This window comes from Larimichthys crocea, unplaced genomic scaffold (assembly GCF_000972845.2).
Source record: "Larimichthys crocea isolate SSNF unplaced genomic scaffold, L_crocea_2.0 scaffold462, whole genome shotgun sequence".
In the NCBI taxonomy this organism is placed as follows: Eukaryota; Metazoa; Chordata; class Actinopteri; family Sciaenidae; genus Larimichthys; species Larimichthys crocea.
Window position 1 is genome coordinate 26,337 of NW_020856024.1, and position 15,896 is coordinate 42,232.

The 15,896-nt window shown below is 40.5% G+C and overlaps 1 protein-coding gene across 1 annotated transcript in view; it reads right to left on the reverse strand.

The window, feature by feature from the left end:
- Window positions 1–1,852: 1,852 nt before the first annotated feature.
- Window positions 1,853–15,896, reverse strand: part of LOC109140127 (secreted frizzled-related protein 3) — a gene marked incomplete at its 3' end in the record, with an annotated part of 37,838 nt that continues 23,794 nt past the window's right edge. The window contains exon 2 of the mRNA XM_027276603.1: window positions 1,853–2,101. Within this exon, the coding sequence (XP_027132404.1) occupies window positions 1,853–2,101 (249 nt within the window). The remainder of the gene's footprint in view (window positions 2,102–15,896) is intronic.

Here is a 15,896-nt window from a genome sequence, read left to right on the forward strand (position 1 = left end):
TTAACAAACTCGTAGAGCTGCTGAACTTAAACGTAGTACCGCAGAGTTTACATTGAACGTCTTTGTCATCATTACTTAGTTTGAAATGCTCCCATACTCCACTCCGCCTCATGTTTGCGTGCCGGGTCTGTCGCTGCGTTACGTTCAAGTACGTTCGGTGTGGCCTAGATTAAGCAATGGCACCCTCAACTGGCGACACCATGACATTTCACTGGAAAAACTGTGTAAAATGGCCCTAGATTCAGTTAACCTAATTAATTTTATTTAATCAATTAAATTCTTTTCGACGATTAACCGATAGTCGATTAACCGTTTACATCCCTAGTAATTAGCCTTAGCCGCAGCTGTACTTTGAGCTTAGTGCTAGTTAGTAAGCTAACATGCTATGATTGGTGACCATAAGCATAATACCTGTTAAACATCAACATGTTCATATTATCATTATGAGTATGATCATCTCTGCACCTAAATACAACTTTACAGAGCTGCTAAAGTCGTGTGCTCAGTCTTGTTTACTTATGACCTGTTCTCACCTACAAAGATAACTTTTCATTGGATTTGAGTTTAAGACAGCAGAGCAGTGCTTTTGCCATTGCTCATTGTTCTTTCAATGCAAGCAAAAGGCAACTGTGAGTGCTTTAGATTACTATTTTAACCAGAGACAAACTTCTGAACTTTCAGACTGGAGTGCCACTGAAAATCACTGGAATGACTTGAGCAATCCACCCTGAGTGAACCTCAGCAAATCAACAAATCACAGGGAAAATCCCAAAACCCCAGTGAGCTGAGCTGAGCCAAGTCAGGGCAGCTCAGAGATACATGGGTCTATCTTTAAGGAGGTCAAAGAGACTGAATTTTTTTTTTTTCTTCAGGACTTCTTGGTCCAGGGCCTGTTTGAAGAAGCAGAGAGGACAGTGAGGGTTTTATTGAGTGTAAAATGAGTGGGCCACATGTATCAAGGAGCTCTTTGAGAAAGTCAGTGGGAGTAAAGTCAGAGGGGAAATGACTCACGCTATCTGTTGGAGAGAGAGCAGAAACAAACTGCTGAGAGTAGAAACATGATAGGAAACACAGATAGGGCTCAGTCAAGCAGGGAAAATGTTAGCCTTCTTGTTGAAAGTTGCTATACAAATGAACTTGCCTGGGACTTGATGAAATGTGAAGTTCAAATGTTGATCAAATGCATATTTGAGTCCATTTACAGGATTCAAAAACAATGCTTTACTTTGGAGTGCTGAATCACTCTGTCAGGGTTTATTTTGCAACAATGACTTGCTTGTTTTGCATATTGTATTGTATAGCAATAAAATATGTGAACTGTATTTTTGCACAAGTGCCATATGAACAGAAATGGAACAACCTAAACCAGGGTTTAGTGAACAGCCAATTATGTCTCATTCATTTAATGGGAAAATGTCAGTATGACTTTTGACACTCACTATCTTTTATTCAAAACTATTGCCTGACATTGTCATTATGATTAATTCAGTAGCTATTCTGGCACTTTCAGTCATATCAAATGATGAAAAGCAGATGGAAATTATGGATGGAAATTATGACGTTCAAATTACTACCCATCAGTGTTAGGTTAAAGACCAAGGTGAACAGTTGAGAAAACAATGTCACGATAAGGCCCATTAGCATCTGTTTGGTTGCACCATAAGCGTTACTAAATGGCCCTTATGGTGAGATCATCTTCAAGAATCGACTTTGTACCAACTTTCAACCAACAATAATTGTTGGGGAAAAAAACTCAACACAAATAAGACCATGGCTGCCGAGGGAGAAAAATAACAGTAATATAATATAATAATGGTAATAATAATAATATGAATGATAAATGTAGTGATACCTGGTCCTTCTGCTTTGACAATGGCCTCAGGTGAAATGCAGACTCCACGGTCATACAGCGGCAGCTCGCTGCAAGCCAGGCTGTCCGGCCAGCTGTGGTTGTAACGCTTCATAACCGGCTCACAGCCATACTTTGCCCGCTCACACACCGCCTTACAGGGTTTAATGGGCTCATGCTGGAAGTCAATTGTGCAGATTGGAGCATACATGGCACATAGGAAGAAGAGCAAATCCGGACTGCAGCCAGTCCCTGAATAGAAGGAAGGAGACAAATGTAATGTTTCTCTAATCAACCAGTGAGAATACCTTTGATACAATTTGTTGGTATAGACAGATACTTTATTGATCAAGAGATAAAGTTTTAGAACATTTTGTGTAAGAAAATATAAAGTACAATAACACTTCAACTAAAACATTGTACATTTTTTTTTCATTTTGATCTGTCTTTGGATATATTTAGAGTTGGCTTTGCTAGTAGATTGTAGAGGCCCTGTCAACTACCATGGTACCCTACTAACTGTAGCATGTGAGAGAGTTGCAAGGTAAGGAATTTTTCAGGCACAGTCAACATTTGCAACATTCAGCATTTCTGTATTTCATTTGAAAGGTGGGAGTTAGTAAGCAAGGTTTTTGGTTCAACATTGGGCAGAGGATGGATCAGTGTTTTTCCTGCAGAGCAGTACTGAGGTTTGGCTACACAACTTCAAAATGAAGTCAGATAAATACTTTGAACTTGTGACCTGAAACCGCTTCCTTGTTTTTGTCTTGCAGGTCTTTCATTAGGACATTTTTCTGGTTAAAGCTCATTGCCTATCCACTTTCTCTCTCCATTCCTCTAACCTCAGCTGAGCTCTATGTTCAGCCAATACCTAAATGTAGTTACTTAATACAGACTTGCATCAGGAAATATCATGTCAATGAATTTGGGCCACATGTCTTTAAATTTTATTCTACTTTGCATTTAAGAATATTTCAAACCACAATGCTCACTTGAATTCCTGATGTCTGTGGCCACAAACCTTAACATCCTGAAAAGATGAAACTCATTGCATGGTTAATGTTAACATTGCAGTTCCATTAAAAAAAAAATGAAATTAAAGAAATACAGACACAAAAACGTGGACAAAGGATGTGTTAGCTTGTTTTAACAAAATGTTTTAAAGGGGACATATTATGCTTTCCAGCTGCATATTTTTATTCTAGGACTCAACCTGAGGAGCTTTCATGTTCAGTTCAGTTTCATCCTTATTTATTAGGGCTGACACCTTCTGGTCAGTTGGTTGATGTCCTTGTTCAACTAAGTTCTCATTGGTCACAATCACTAGTGTTACTTTTTGTTGTTGGGCTGCTGAACTTCACTGACAGGAACCAAGATCAGAGATCACATCTCTCTCATTTTGGCTTCTTTGCATTGGCTACCTATTAAATCTAGAATAGAAATTAACATTATTCTCCTTTCATACAAAGCTCTTCATGGCCAGGCACCATCATATCTAAAAGAGCTCATAGTACCTTACTGCACTCTCAGAATGCTGAGTTCCTTGTGGTTCCTATAGGAACATTTTAAAGAGTGGACTTAAGACTTTACTTTTTGATAGAGCTTATAGTTAGGGCTGGCTCAGGTCATCTCCCAACTGCCAGGGGACTTGCCTCCCTTCCCCTCTCACTCCCTCTCTCTCTCTCATGGTTGTGCCTAGTCAAGCAAGGTATTGGTTAAAGATGTAGTCACATCTCGCTTTACTGAACACTATACTCAAACCTACTCTCTCTCTCTCTCTCTCTCTCTCTCTCTCTCCCTCCACCACCATCTTTAAACATACATGTTTCATTAATGCATGTTAATGCATCTTACTAACTAAACTTCTTCCCTGGAGTTTCTTTCTATCTATCTATCTATCTATCTATCTATCTATCTATCTATCTATCTATCTATCTATCTATCTATCTATCTATCTATCTATCTATCTATCAATACAAAACTTGTATGATTTAATTTGCTTTTTGTCAGTCAAGCTAGCTAAGATATATACAGTAGTAGCAAAGTTCCCATTCAAGCTGAAAGCCAGCTGAATGGCAGCCGTCTTCCAGCCCACTTCCAGCCAACTGCCTGCCAAGTTCCGTGGCCGGAGTGACCCCCCTCCTTCTCCTGGGCGTGTCTACTTTTTACTGTAACTCCACCCATTCATGTAATTACAGGGTATGACCAGGAGATGGCGCTTCTCTCACAGAACTTTTTTACAGTTGTTCTACCTGGAGATGACGTAGCTTACACACCTCATTAGCATTCTCATTGCTCAATCTTTTGTTTGCTCTTACAGTAATGGGCTTTTTGGTCTCCCAGTGTCACAGATCACAGAGCGGAAAATACAGTTTGACTACTGCATAATATACAGTAGCCGTATGATTTGAGCGTGTTTGTGAATTGAAATTAAATTTAAGGTGTTTATATCCAACATGTCACCATTTACCAAATCAACAACATCTAGGCTGTTCTGACTTTACTAGTGGTGGGCCGTTATCGGCGTTAACGTGCTGCATTAACGTGAGACTCTTAATATCACCATTAATCTATTCTCAAAGCTGTTCCAGCCTTTCAGGTCGCTTTTTGACTTTTTAACTTTTTTCTCTTTTGTTCGTTTTTCGAGAGTTTTGTGCTTTTGTCGTGTTTTTCTCATGTTTTTTCTTGGTGTTGTTTTTTAAATGCCGCTTCCACCTGGACAGCTACCTTTGTTTACTCCGGGGAACAGCTGATCGCGCTAATGCCGGCCGGCATTGGCGCAGTCAGCTGTTCGATTAGCGCGATTAATCTATGGCCACCACTAGTCTTTACATAATTACTGAAGTGTCTCTTCTCTTGTGCTTGCGCCTCTCTCTCGCTTATCTGCATGTTAACAACAAACTAACCCTTAGGTTAAGTTACAAAAAAACGGTCCATCAGACATCACAGGGCTGCCAGGCCTGTGTGTCAGACGAGAGTTTATTTTTTTATTAACAGTTTATTTGGAGGGGAGGGCTTGTTGTTATTGTGCGCAACAGAGCTGCAGAGGCGAGCGTTTTGGAAGCCCTTTGTTATGCAGGTATTTACTGTAGTGCACGCTTTTTAAGCCAGATAAACCATACAAACCCCTCATTAGCGTTCTCATTGCTCAACCTTTTGTTTGCACTTGATGGGCTTTTTGGTCTCCCAGTGTCACAAATCACAGAGCGGAAAATGCAGCTGGTTTGAGTACTGTATACTATATAGTAGCCTTGTGATTTGAGTGTGCTCATGAACATGAATGACTCCTTTTCATTTCCGTCCATTCCATAGGCTAAATGGCATAAATGGAAATAATATGTATGAAATAAGTGAAGTATGTTTGGTTTTAATAAAGTTTGCAGTATATATGTTATGTTTTTATTCTACATGGACACCACTGTTTATTTTCCACTATGCCCCCCTCCATTATAATAATACACCGCACAACTTTTGAAGTCCAGAGATAAGTCTGTTGCAAAAGTCCACGGTGACTCTTGTTTGCCAAAACGTCTGTATGTCCTCGACGAGCTCCTGTTTTGTGCCTGGCTTAGCCTCCTTGCGAATAAGTCTTTCATGTATATATGTTTGATGGTTTCGTAAGCTTATACTGCAAACTTTATTAAAACCAAAAATACTTGACTTATTTCATACTTGATTCACCCGTAATTCTTTCCATTTACGCTTTACGCCATTTAGCCTATGGTCACTGTTTAAACCAACAACATCTAGGCTATTCTGTCCTCACTGTACATAATTACTGAAGCTCTTCTCTCGCGCTCGCGCACTTTCTCTCTCTCACTCGCTCGCCCTGGTTCGAATCCCGCATCGGACGGCCCTTTACTGCGTGTCATTTCCTGTCTCTCTGCCCCCTCCTTCCTGTCTATCTTCAACTGTCATATCCATAAAAGGCCCAAAAAAAAAATACATAAAAACGGACGTAACGAGCGGAGTTTTCTTTAATAACAAGTTTATGTTGGCATGTTGTTGTTGTGCGTGACATAGAGTTGCAGATATGAGCGGCTGCAGCGCTGCCTCAGTGTTATCTTATCACAACTTTTTTTTTTCCATCAACTGATCCGCTGATCAGCTGATCGGCTCACCCCAGAGTATCTGTTCAGATGTGTCTTAGTTTAGACAGTCTGCGGTGAGAGCGGAACATCACTGCTCCTCCCCGTGAACAAACGAGGCATTCCAGCTGGTTTTCACACAGACTGCTTAGGGGCATTTCCAGTCGGGGCCTCACTGACTACGTCATCGCGGGGGATTACATTACCATCACGGACCTGCGAAGGACTGGTCAAGGACCAGTAAAGGACCAGCCAAGGACCAGTCACGGCCCCGTCACAGAAACACGGGAACTTTTGAGTTGCTACATCTGTATCAACATAACATCAACATATAACCATTCATACACCAATGGTACAGCCTCGGAGAGCAATTTGGGGTTCAGTATCTCGCCCAAAGGACACTTCGAAATGCAGAGTGCGTGGGATCGAACCGCCAGTCTTCTGATTAGTGGACGACCCGCTCTACCTCGAGCCACAGCCGCCCCACCCAGGGAGAGGTTGTTTTACTTTGCTAATACTAGTCTGTCTCTGTAACTAGACAAACAATGTCAAACTTCCTAAATATACAAAAGAAGAAAAATACTTGACAACACTCAGACAGTGTTGTCGAGACAATTTGTCATTGGTGTTGGAAAAGAAAGTGGATGTGAAATGGATTAAGTGCAGCAGGCAAATCTTGCCGTGACACCTTACAACCGCTTAGCCTGACTAGCTGGACAAACTCCATTGCAAGGTGGCGATCTCCACTTTAGGAAAAGAGCCAGGATAAGAGCTAGCTATGTCAGCCTGGACCTAAGAGAGTAAGCAAGAAAGTTAAAGTTAAAAAAGAGACACTTTATCTCGCAATTATGAGATACTGATCTCGTAAATCGTACGAGATAAAGTGTCTAATTTTTTTTTATCCAGTGAATGCAATGCGCTGCTGTAAATGTGTCACTGGTGTGTGGAGGCATTGCACTGAACTCTCTAATGCTGGCACAGAAATACATGTACAAAAGAGTTGTTTTTGTTGACAATCACAGACTTATAAAAAAAATGCTAAAAAGTAGGCAGAAGAAGAAATGTAGACATTTTTTAGCATAAGAGCTAGATAACGAGATAACACTTGTCATGACAGGGGGCTCTACAGAAATGCCCACCACAGCTGCAATCAGAGCATAGACAGTACAAATTTTCGTCTCCGTGATGTCACCCACAGGTTTCTGAAGAGCTGTTGTGACAGGCAGTGTGGTGGCTCTGGCCATTGCCATCTTGGCAGTTCGCCTCCACTGCATCCTGGCTAAGTGAAAAATGGGCAAGGAAGTGGAACATGGGGGGACCTAAGGCGGGCTGAATGAAGACTGGGTGTTCAAACAAGTCACCTTGACAGAAGCCGCCTGTCAATCAAAGCAACCACGTATTTAATTCTGCATAACTTTTAGCCTTGTTGCACCCTATAATAATTATAATAATAATAATAATATTATAATGTAATAATTTCCTGAAAATGTAATAACACCTGAAAATGTAATAAAATGTGCACTTAACTCAATTGGAAATGTAATAATAACCAATAATGTAATAACTTCACCAATAATATAATAAACTAGAAAATTTCTAAAGAAATTTTGAGTGTGCCTGACTCTGGCCCCGTCGCCCCCATACATTATTACTGACACTGCTCAGAAAATTCAGTACTAGAAAATTCCCGCATAAATTTTGAGACTGACGAGTTTGCAGTTGCCGGGGGTCTGTATTCAAAAAGCACACCTCAAATAGTCATTTTTAACATGTTTATTTAGACACAGGAGTAGCCAGCGCTTACACGCTAGCAATTAACATTAGCATGTTAGCGCTGATGCGCAAGCAATTAACATTGGCATTATCAGCATTAGCATGTTACCTGTAGCAATTACCATTAGCATGTTGTGATAAGCATGTTAGCGCTGATGCGCTAGCAATTAACAATAGCATGTTAGCACTGATGCGCTGACGCGCTAGCAGTTAATATCAGCATGTTGGCATTAGAATGTTAACATTAGCATGTATTTAATTCCTAGTGGCTAATGTGAGTTAGCATTCATTTTAGCATTGGTCGCTAATTAGCAAATAGCGTGTCTTTAGCGCTAGGTGCTCCGCTGTCTCTGTCTGCCATTTTAGACAGACAAGTTCAAATTAAGTGCCAAGAACTACTAAAATGGCCGCCGCTAGGCTTCTCCCTGCTGGCCCCTCCCTCCTCACCTCCTTCAAGCAGGCTGAGGTTTTGCTACCCGTTTTGTGTGTGTGCGACAAAAACTCTGAGAGGAGATGCGAACCAAAAAAACCACAGAAGAAACGGAAGACAAACTAGAAAATTTCTAAAGAAATTTTGAGTGTGCGTGACTGGCCCCGTTGTCCCCATGCATTATTATATAGCATGTCTTGCTCTGCTGTCCCTGTCTGCCATTTTAGACAAACAAGTTCAAAATAAGTGCCAAGAACTACTAAAATGGCCACCGCTCGGCCTGCTGGCCCCTCCCCCCTCTCCTCCTTCAAGCAGGCTGAGGTTGCCAAGCAACCAGGACCTAATCAGCAGCAGCTAATCTGCACCTGTTAGAATTAACATTAGCATGTTAACATTAGCATGTTATTGCTTACGCGCTGACGCGTTACCAATTAACATTAGCATGTTAGTAATTAACATTTTTTAACATTGGAGTATATGAGGCTGTGGGGAGGAGTAGTCGATCAATTAGCGCGTAGGGAGCCAAAACTATAACAGAGACAGCTTCAACAGTGTTATCACTGCGACCGCCTCGAATTTTCCTACGTTTGAGGGGATAATCATGTCTGTAGCTGTGCATTTGCGGCCACAGTCGCAGTTTACACATTTATTTTTCGACGACTTTTTCTCTCTAGCGATGACATCACTCACTCTAGCTCTGGAAAGTTCTCACAATACACACCTATTCATTTTTTGGCTTCGTTTTTGGCGATTTTTGGCAAACCCGTTTGCCGAAACTCTTAGAAAAGTCAGAGCACACATGTCCCGGCCGAGCCGCACGTTTTGATACCCGTTTTGTGTATGTGCGACAAAAACTCTGGGAGGAGTAGCGAGTCAAAAAAAGGGCGTAAGAATAAGTTTAACTAGAAAACTGCATTTCCCTGTATCTTACACTCTCTCTCCCCCTCACATTCCTGTCGCTCTTCAGCTGTCTCTATACTATAAAGCTTGAAAAGGCCATAAGAGATATATCTTAAAAATGTTGAAATTGGTTGAAAAGAGTAGAATAGTATGAAGTGATACAATGTTGTGTAGAAATTTAGATGAAAAGGTAGAATTTTAGAGAGTAATAGTAATAGTACAAGATCTTGGTGAACTGTGTAGTTTGACTGAACTCTGTAGTAGAAGGAGAGGTAGTTTAAATTGTAGGTCTGTATATAGATTTGAAGTTTGTATAATGTATTTGAAATGGTAAAATATTTGTAGAAAAAGTTGAATAATTTGTAGAATATTAATAGTAGAATTTAGTAAAATAATAGTACAAGATCTTGGTGAACTGTGTAGTTTAACTGAGGTCTGTAGTAAAGGAGAAGTAGTTTAAAGTGTAGAAGGATTGTAGAGACTGTCTTGAGACTGTCCTGAGACTCACCTGTCCAGGTGTGCAGCTTAGCCTGTATTGACCGTAGATCAGCAGATTTTTATTTGAACACGATGATGTCGATCTGTTTACTGAGCTGTACACGAACATAGCAACCCAGATTATATGGAAATAGCAGCCATATCGTGCATCATTTTACGGTCTCCACGGATCAGTATTCTCCACGTCGCTTCACACCTTGTCATCACTGTCAACTCCCCGCCGATAACCTACCAGAATAACCTCCCACATACAAAGGTCATAAACAAACTATCACGGGGAATCGTTTCGCCAAGAGGCCAAAGATCCATGTCAAACCGACCTTATCCTTAACGATAACCGATAAAAACACACCATACAGAATCGACAAGCGTGTTTTGTTTTTTAGGTATCACTCATTTAGACCATTCAACGTAGACAAGGCAAGACAGCGACACGAAGGGAAGCACACCACACAACCACACACAGACACAACAACAAGTAACGGGCATACACAACACCGGCACAAACACACACCAGTACAATTTTTCAAACTAATAGAGTCCCTTACAAAATACAGAAGGCCGCGTAAAGCGGAGGTCAAATGATAGTACAAACGGTCATGGATTTTGAAATAATAAAAAACTATCATTGGGTAATCGAGAAACATGTGTAGTAATAAATGTATAATGGGCTAAGACCTGGTGCACGAAGAATTCCTAAGCCTCCTCAAAAGCAAATTAAAGAAGAAAAAATTCTTGTCCAGACACATATTTATCAAACTAATGTTACCTGAACTTGTAGCTACTAAAAGCTAACATGCAATGTTGATAATGCTAATGTTAATGCTACCGCATCAGCGCTAACAGCTAATGTTAACATGGTATACTAACATGCTAATGTTAACATGCTAATGCAAACATGCTAATGATAACATGCTAATGGATAATTGCTAGCGATCAGTGTTAACAAATTAAAGCCAAAAGCTAATAGAATGCTAATGCTAACTGCTAGCATATCAGCGCTAACATGCTAATGCTAATTGCAAATGATAACACATTAATGCTAAAATGCTAAAATGAATTGCTAGTGCATCAATGTTTAAATGCTAATGCTAACATGCTAATGTTAACTGCTAGCGCATTAGCGCTAACAATACTAATGTTAACATGCAAGTTAACAGCTAATGTTAACATGCTAATGTTAATTGCTAGCGCACAGCACTAACATGCTAATGGTAACTGCTAGCGCATCAACGTTGCACCACACACACACACCACAACACACACACACACACACACACACATACAGTCAGAGCGGCAGGGGACACAGACACAGATTGACACACATAAGACAAAAGACTCCCTTCAAAATAAGAGTCCCTCAAAATAAAAGACTTAAAACTCTTCTTAACAGCTCTCACCTACTTCCACAAATTGGTACTACAAAATAAAAATTATATCACGACATTCAGCTCATTTTACTTTCACTACTTTCTACAATCCTTCTACACTTTATACTTCCCCTCCTACACAGATTAAAATCAAATACATCATAAAAAACTTCAAATCTTTCTACAGACTACAATTTAAACATTTCTCTCCTTATTACAGATTAAAACACAAATACATCATACAAACTTTAAATCTTTTTACAGACCTACAATTTAAACTACTTCTCCTTTACTACAGATTAAAATACAAATACATCATACAAACTTCAAATCTTTCTACAAACCTACATTTAAACTACTTTCCCTTACTGCAGACTTCATTCAAACTACACATTCAACAGATCTTGTACTATTAAACTTGTATTCACAACTTTTTTTTTAGAATCAACTCATTTAGAACATTTCTACATACACAAGCATGCACGCACACACACACACACACCAACACACACACACAGTAACACGACACACACACACAGCGCGCATGCACGCACACACACACAACACACCAAACACACGACACACACCACACACACACAAACACTGAACACTGACACACACTAATAACTGTAAAGCTTGAAAAGGCTAAGAGATATATCTTAAAAATGTTGAAATTGGTTGAAAAGTAGAATAGTATGAAGTGAAACAATGTGTGGAGAATTTAGATGAAAAGGAGAATTGTAGAAGTAATAGTAATAGTACAAGATCTTGGTGAACTTGTTAGTTTGACTGAACTCTGTAGTAGAAGGGAGTAGGTGTTAAATTGTAGGTCTGTATATAGATTGAAGTTTGTATAATGTATTTGAAATGGTAAAAATTTTAGTAAAAAAGTTGAATAATTTGTAGAGCATTAATAGTAGAATTTAGTAAAATAATAGTAAAGATCTTGGTGGAACTGTGTAGTTTGAATGAAGTCTGTAGGTAGTAGGAGAAGTAGTTTAAAGTGTAGATGGATTGTGAACTGTCATGAGACTGTCCTGAGACTCACCTGTCCAGGTGTGCAGCTTAGCCTGTATTGACCGTAGATCAGCAGATTTTTATTTGAACACGATGATGTCGATCTGTTACTGAGTGTGTGTTCAGTGTGGTGTGTGTGTGTGGTGTTTCAGTGTGTGTGGTGTGTGTGTGTGTGTGGGTGTGTGGTGCGTGCATGCGCGCGTGTGTGTGTGTGTCTGTGTTACTGGTGTGGTGTGTGTGTGTGTGTGTGTGTGTGCGTGCATGCTTGTGTATGTAGAAATGTTCTAAATGAGTTGATTTCTACTGAATACGTCATCGCGGGGGATTACATTACCATCACGGACTGCGAAGGACGGGTCAAGGACCAGTAAAGACCAGCCAAGGACCAGTCACGGCCCCGTCACAGAAACACGGGAACTTTTGAGTTGCTACATCGTATCAACATAACATCAAACATATAACCATTCATACACCAATGGTACAGCCTCGGAGAGCAATTTGGGGTTCAGTATCTCGCCCAAAGGACACTTCGAAATGCAGAGTGCGTGGGATCGAACCGCCAGTCTTCTGATTAGTGGACGACCCGCTCTACCTCGAGCCACAGCCGCCCCACCCAGGGAGAGGTTGTTTTACTTTGCTAATACTAGTCTGTCTCTGTAACTAGACAAACAATGTCAAACTTCCTAAATATACAAAAAGAAAAAATACTTGACAACACTCAGACAGGGTTTTCGAGACAATTTGTCATGGTGGTGGAAAAGAAAGTGGATGTGAAAGGATTAAGTGCAGCAGGCAATCTTGCCGTGACACCTTACAACCGCTTAGCCTGACTAGCTGGACAAACTCCATGCAAGGTGGCGATCTCCACTTTAGGAAAAGAGCCAGGATAAGAGCTAGCTATGTCAGCCTGGACCTAAGAGAGTAAGCAAGAGAAGTTAAAGTTAAAAAAGAGACACTTTATCTCGCAATTATGAGATCTGATCTCGTAATCGTACGAGATAAAGTGTCTAATTTTTTTTTATCCAGTGAATGCAATGCGCTGCTGTAAATGTGTCACTGGTGTGTGAGGCATTGCACTGAACTCTCTAATGCTGGCACAGAAATACATGTACAAAAGAGTTGTTTTTGTTGACAATCACAGACTTATAAAAAAATGCTAAAAAGTAGCAGAAGAAGAAATGTAGACATTTTTTAGCATAAGAGCTAGATAACGAGATAACACTGTCATGACAGGGGGCTCTACAGAAATGCCCACCACAGCTGCAATCAGAGCATAGACAGTACAAATTTTCGTCTCCGTGATGTCACCCACAGGTTCTGAAGAGCTGTTTGTGACAGGCAGTGTGGTGGCTGGCCATTGCCATCTTAGCAGTTCGCCTCACTGCATCCTGGCTAAGTGAAAAATGGGCAAGGAAGTGGAACATGGGGGGACCTAAGCGGGCTGAATGAAGACTGGGTGTTCAAACAAGTCACCTTGACAGAAAGCCGCCTGTCAATCAAAGCCACAACGTATTTAATTCTGCATAACTTTTAGCCTGGTTGCACCCTATAATAATTATAATAATAATAATAATATTATAATATAATAATTTCCTGAAAATGTAATAACACCTGAAAATGTAATAAAATGTGCACTTAACTCAATTGGAAATGAAAAAACCAAAATGTAATAACTCACCAATAATATAATAAACTAGAAAATTTCTAAAGAAATTTTGAGTGTGCCTGACTCTGGCCCGTCGCCCCCATACATTATTACTGACACTGCTCAGAAAATTCAGTACTAGAAAATTCCCGCATAAATTTGGAGACTGACGAGTTTGCAGTTGCCGGGGGTCTGTATTCAAAAAGCACACCTCAAATAGTCATTTTTAACATGGTTTATTTAGACACAGGAGTAGCCAGCGCTTACACGCTAGCAATTAACATTAGCATGTTAGCGCTGATGCGCAAGCAATTAACATTGGCATATCAGCATTAGCATTTACCTGTAGCAATTACCATTAGCATGTTGTGATAAGCTGTTAGCGCTGATGCGCTAGCAATTAACAATAGCATGTTAGCACTGATGCGCTGACGCGCAGCAGTAATATCAGCATGTTGGCATTAGAATGTTAACATTAGCATGTATTTAATTCCTAGTGGCTAATGTGAGTTAGCATTCATTTTAGCATGGTCGCTAATTAGCAAATAGCGTGTCTAGCGCTAGGTGCTCCCGCTGTCTCTGTCTGCCATTTTAGACAGACAAGTTCAAATTAAGTGCCAAGAACTACTAAAATGGCCGCCGTAGGCTTCTCCCTGCTGGCCCCTCCTCCTCACCTCCTTCAAGCAGGCTGAGGTTTTGCTACCCGTTTTGTGTGTGTGCGACAAAAACTCTGAGAGGAGATGCGAACCAAAAAAACCACGAAAGAAACGGAAGACAAACTAGAAAATTTCTAAAGAAATTTTTGAGTGTGCGTGACTGGCCCCGTTGTCCCATGCATTTATTATTAGCATGTCTTGCTCTGCTGTCCCTGTCTGCCATTTAGACAAACAAGTTCAAAATAAGTGCCAAGAACACTAAAATGGCCACCGCCTCGGCCCTGCCTGGCCCCTCCCCCCTTCCTCCTCAGCAGGCTGAGGTTGCCAAGCAACCAGGACCTAATCAGCGCAGCTAATCTGCACCTGTTTAATACATTAACTTAGCATGTTACATTAGCATGTTATTGCTTACGCGTGACGCGTTTAGCCAATGTAACATTACTATGGTTAAACTTACATTTTTAACATGGAGTATTGAGTAGCTGTGGGGAGGAGTAGTCGATCAATTAGCGCGTAGGGAGCCAAAACTATAACAGAGAAGCTTCAACAGTGTTATCACTGCGACCGCCTCGAATTTTCCTACGTTTGAGGGGATAACATGTCTGTAGCTGTGCATTGGCGGCCACAGTCGCAGTTTACACATTTATTTTTCGACGACTTTTTCTCTCTAGCGATGACATCACTCACTCTAGCTCGGAAAGTTCTCACAATACAACACCTATTCATTTTTTGGCTTCGTTTTTGGCGATTTTTGGCAAACCGTTGCCGAAACTCTTAGAAAAGTCAGAGCACACATGTCCCGGCCGAGCCGCACGTTTTGATACCGTTTTGTGTAGTGGCGACAAAAACTCTGGGAGGAGTAGCGAGTCAACAAAAAAGGCGTAAGAAAAGTAAGTTAACTAGAAAACTGCATCCCTGCTTACACTCTCTCTCCCCCTCACATTCCTGTCGCTCTTCAGCTGTCTCTATACTATAAAGCTTGAAAAGGCATAAGAGATATATCTTAAAAATGTTGAAATTGGTTGAAAGAGTAGAATAGTATGAAGTGATACAATGTTGTGTAGAAATTTAGATGAAAAGGTAGAATGGTAGAGAGTAATGTAGATAGTACAAGATCTTGGTGAACTGTGTAGTTTGACTGAACTCTGTAGTAGAAGGAGAGGTAAGTAAATTGTAGGTCTGTATATAGATTTGAAGTTTTTGATAATGTATTTGAAATGGAAATATTTGTAGAAAATTTTGAATAATTTGTAGGCATTAATAGTAGAATTTAGTAATAATAGTACAAGATCTTGGTGAACTGTGTAGTTTGAATGAAGTCTGTAGTAGTAGGAGAAGTAGTTTAAAGTGTAGATGGATTGTGAGACTGTCATGAGACTGTCCGAGGACTCACCTGTCCAGGTGTGCAGCTTAGCCTGTATTGACCGTAGATCAGCAGATTTTTATTTGAACACGATGATGTCGATCTGTTTACTGAGTGTGTGTTCAGTGTTGTTGTGTGTGTGTGTGGTCATGTGTGTGTGTGTGTGTGTGGTTGGTGTGTGGGTGTGTGCGTGCATGCGCGCGTGTGTGTGTGTGGTCTGTGTTACTGTGTGTGTGTGTGTGTGTGTGTGTGTGTGTGTGCGTGCATGCTTGTGGTATGAAGAAATGTTCTAAATGAGTTGATTCTA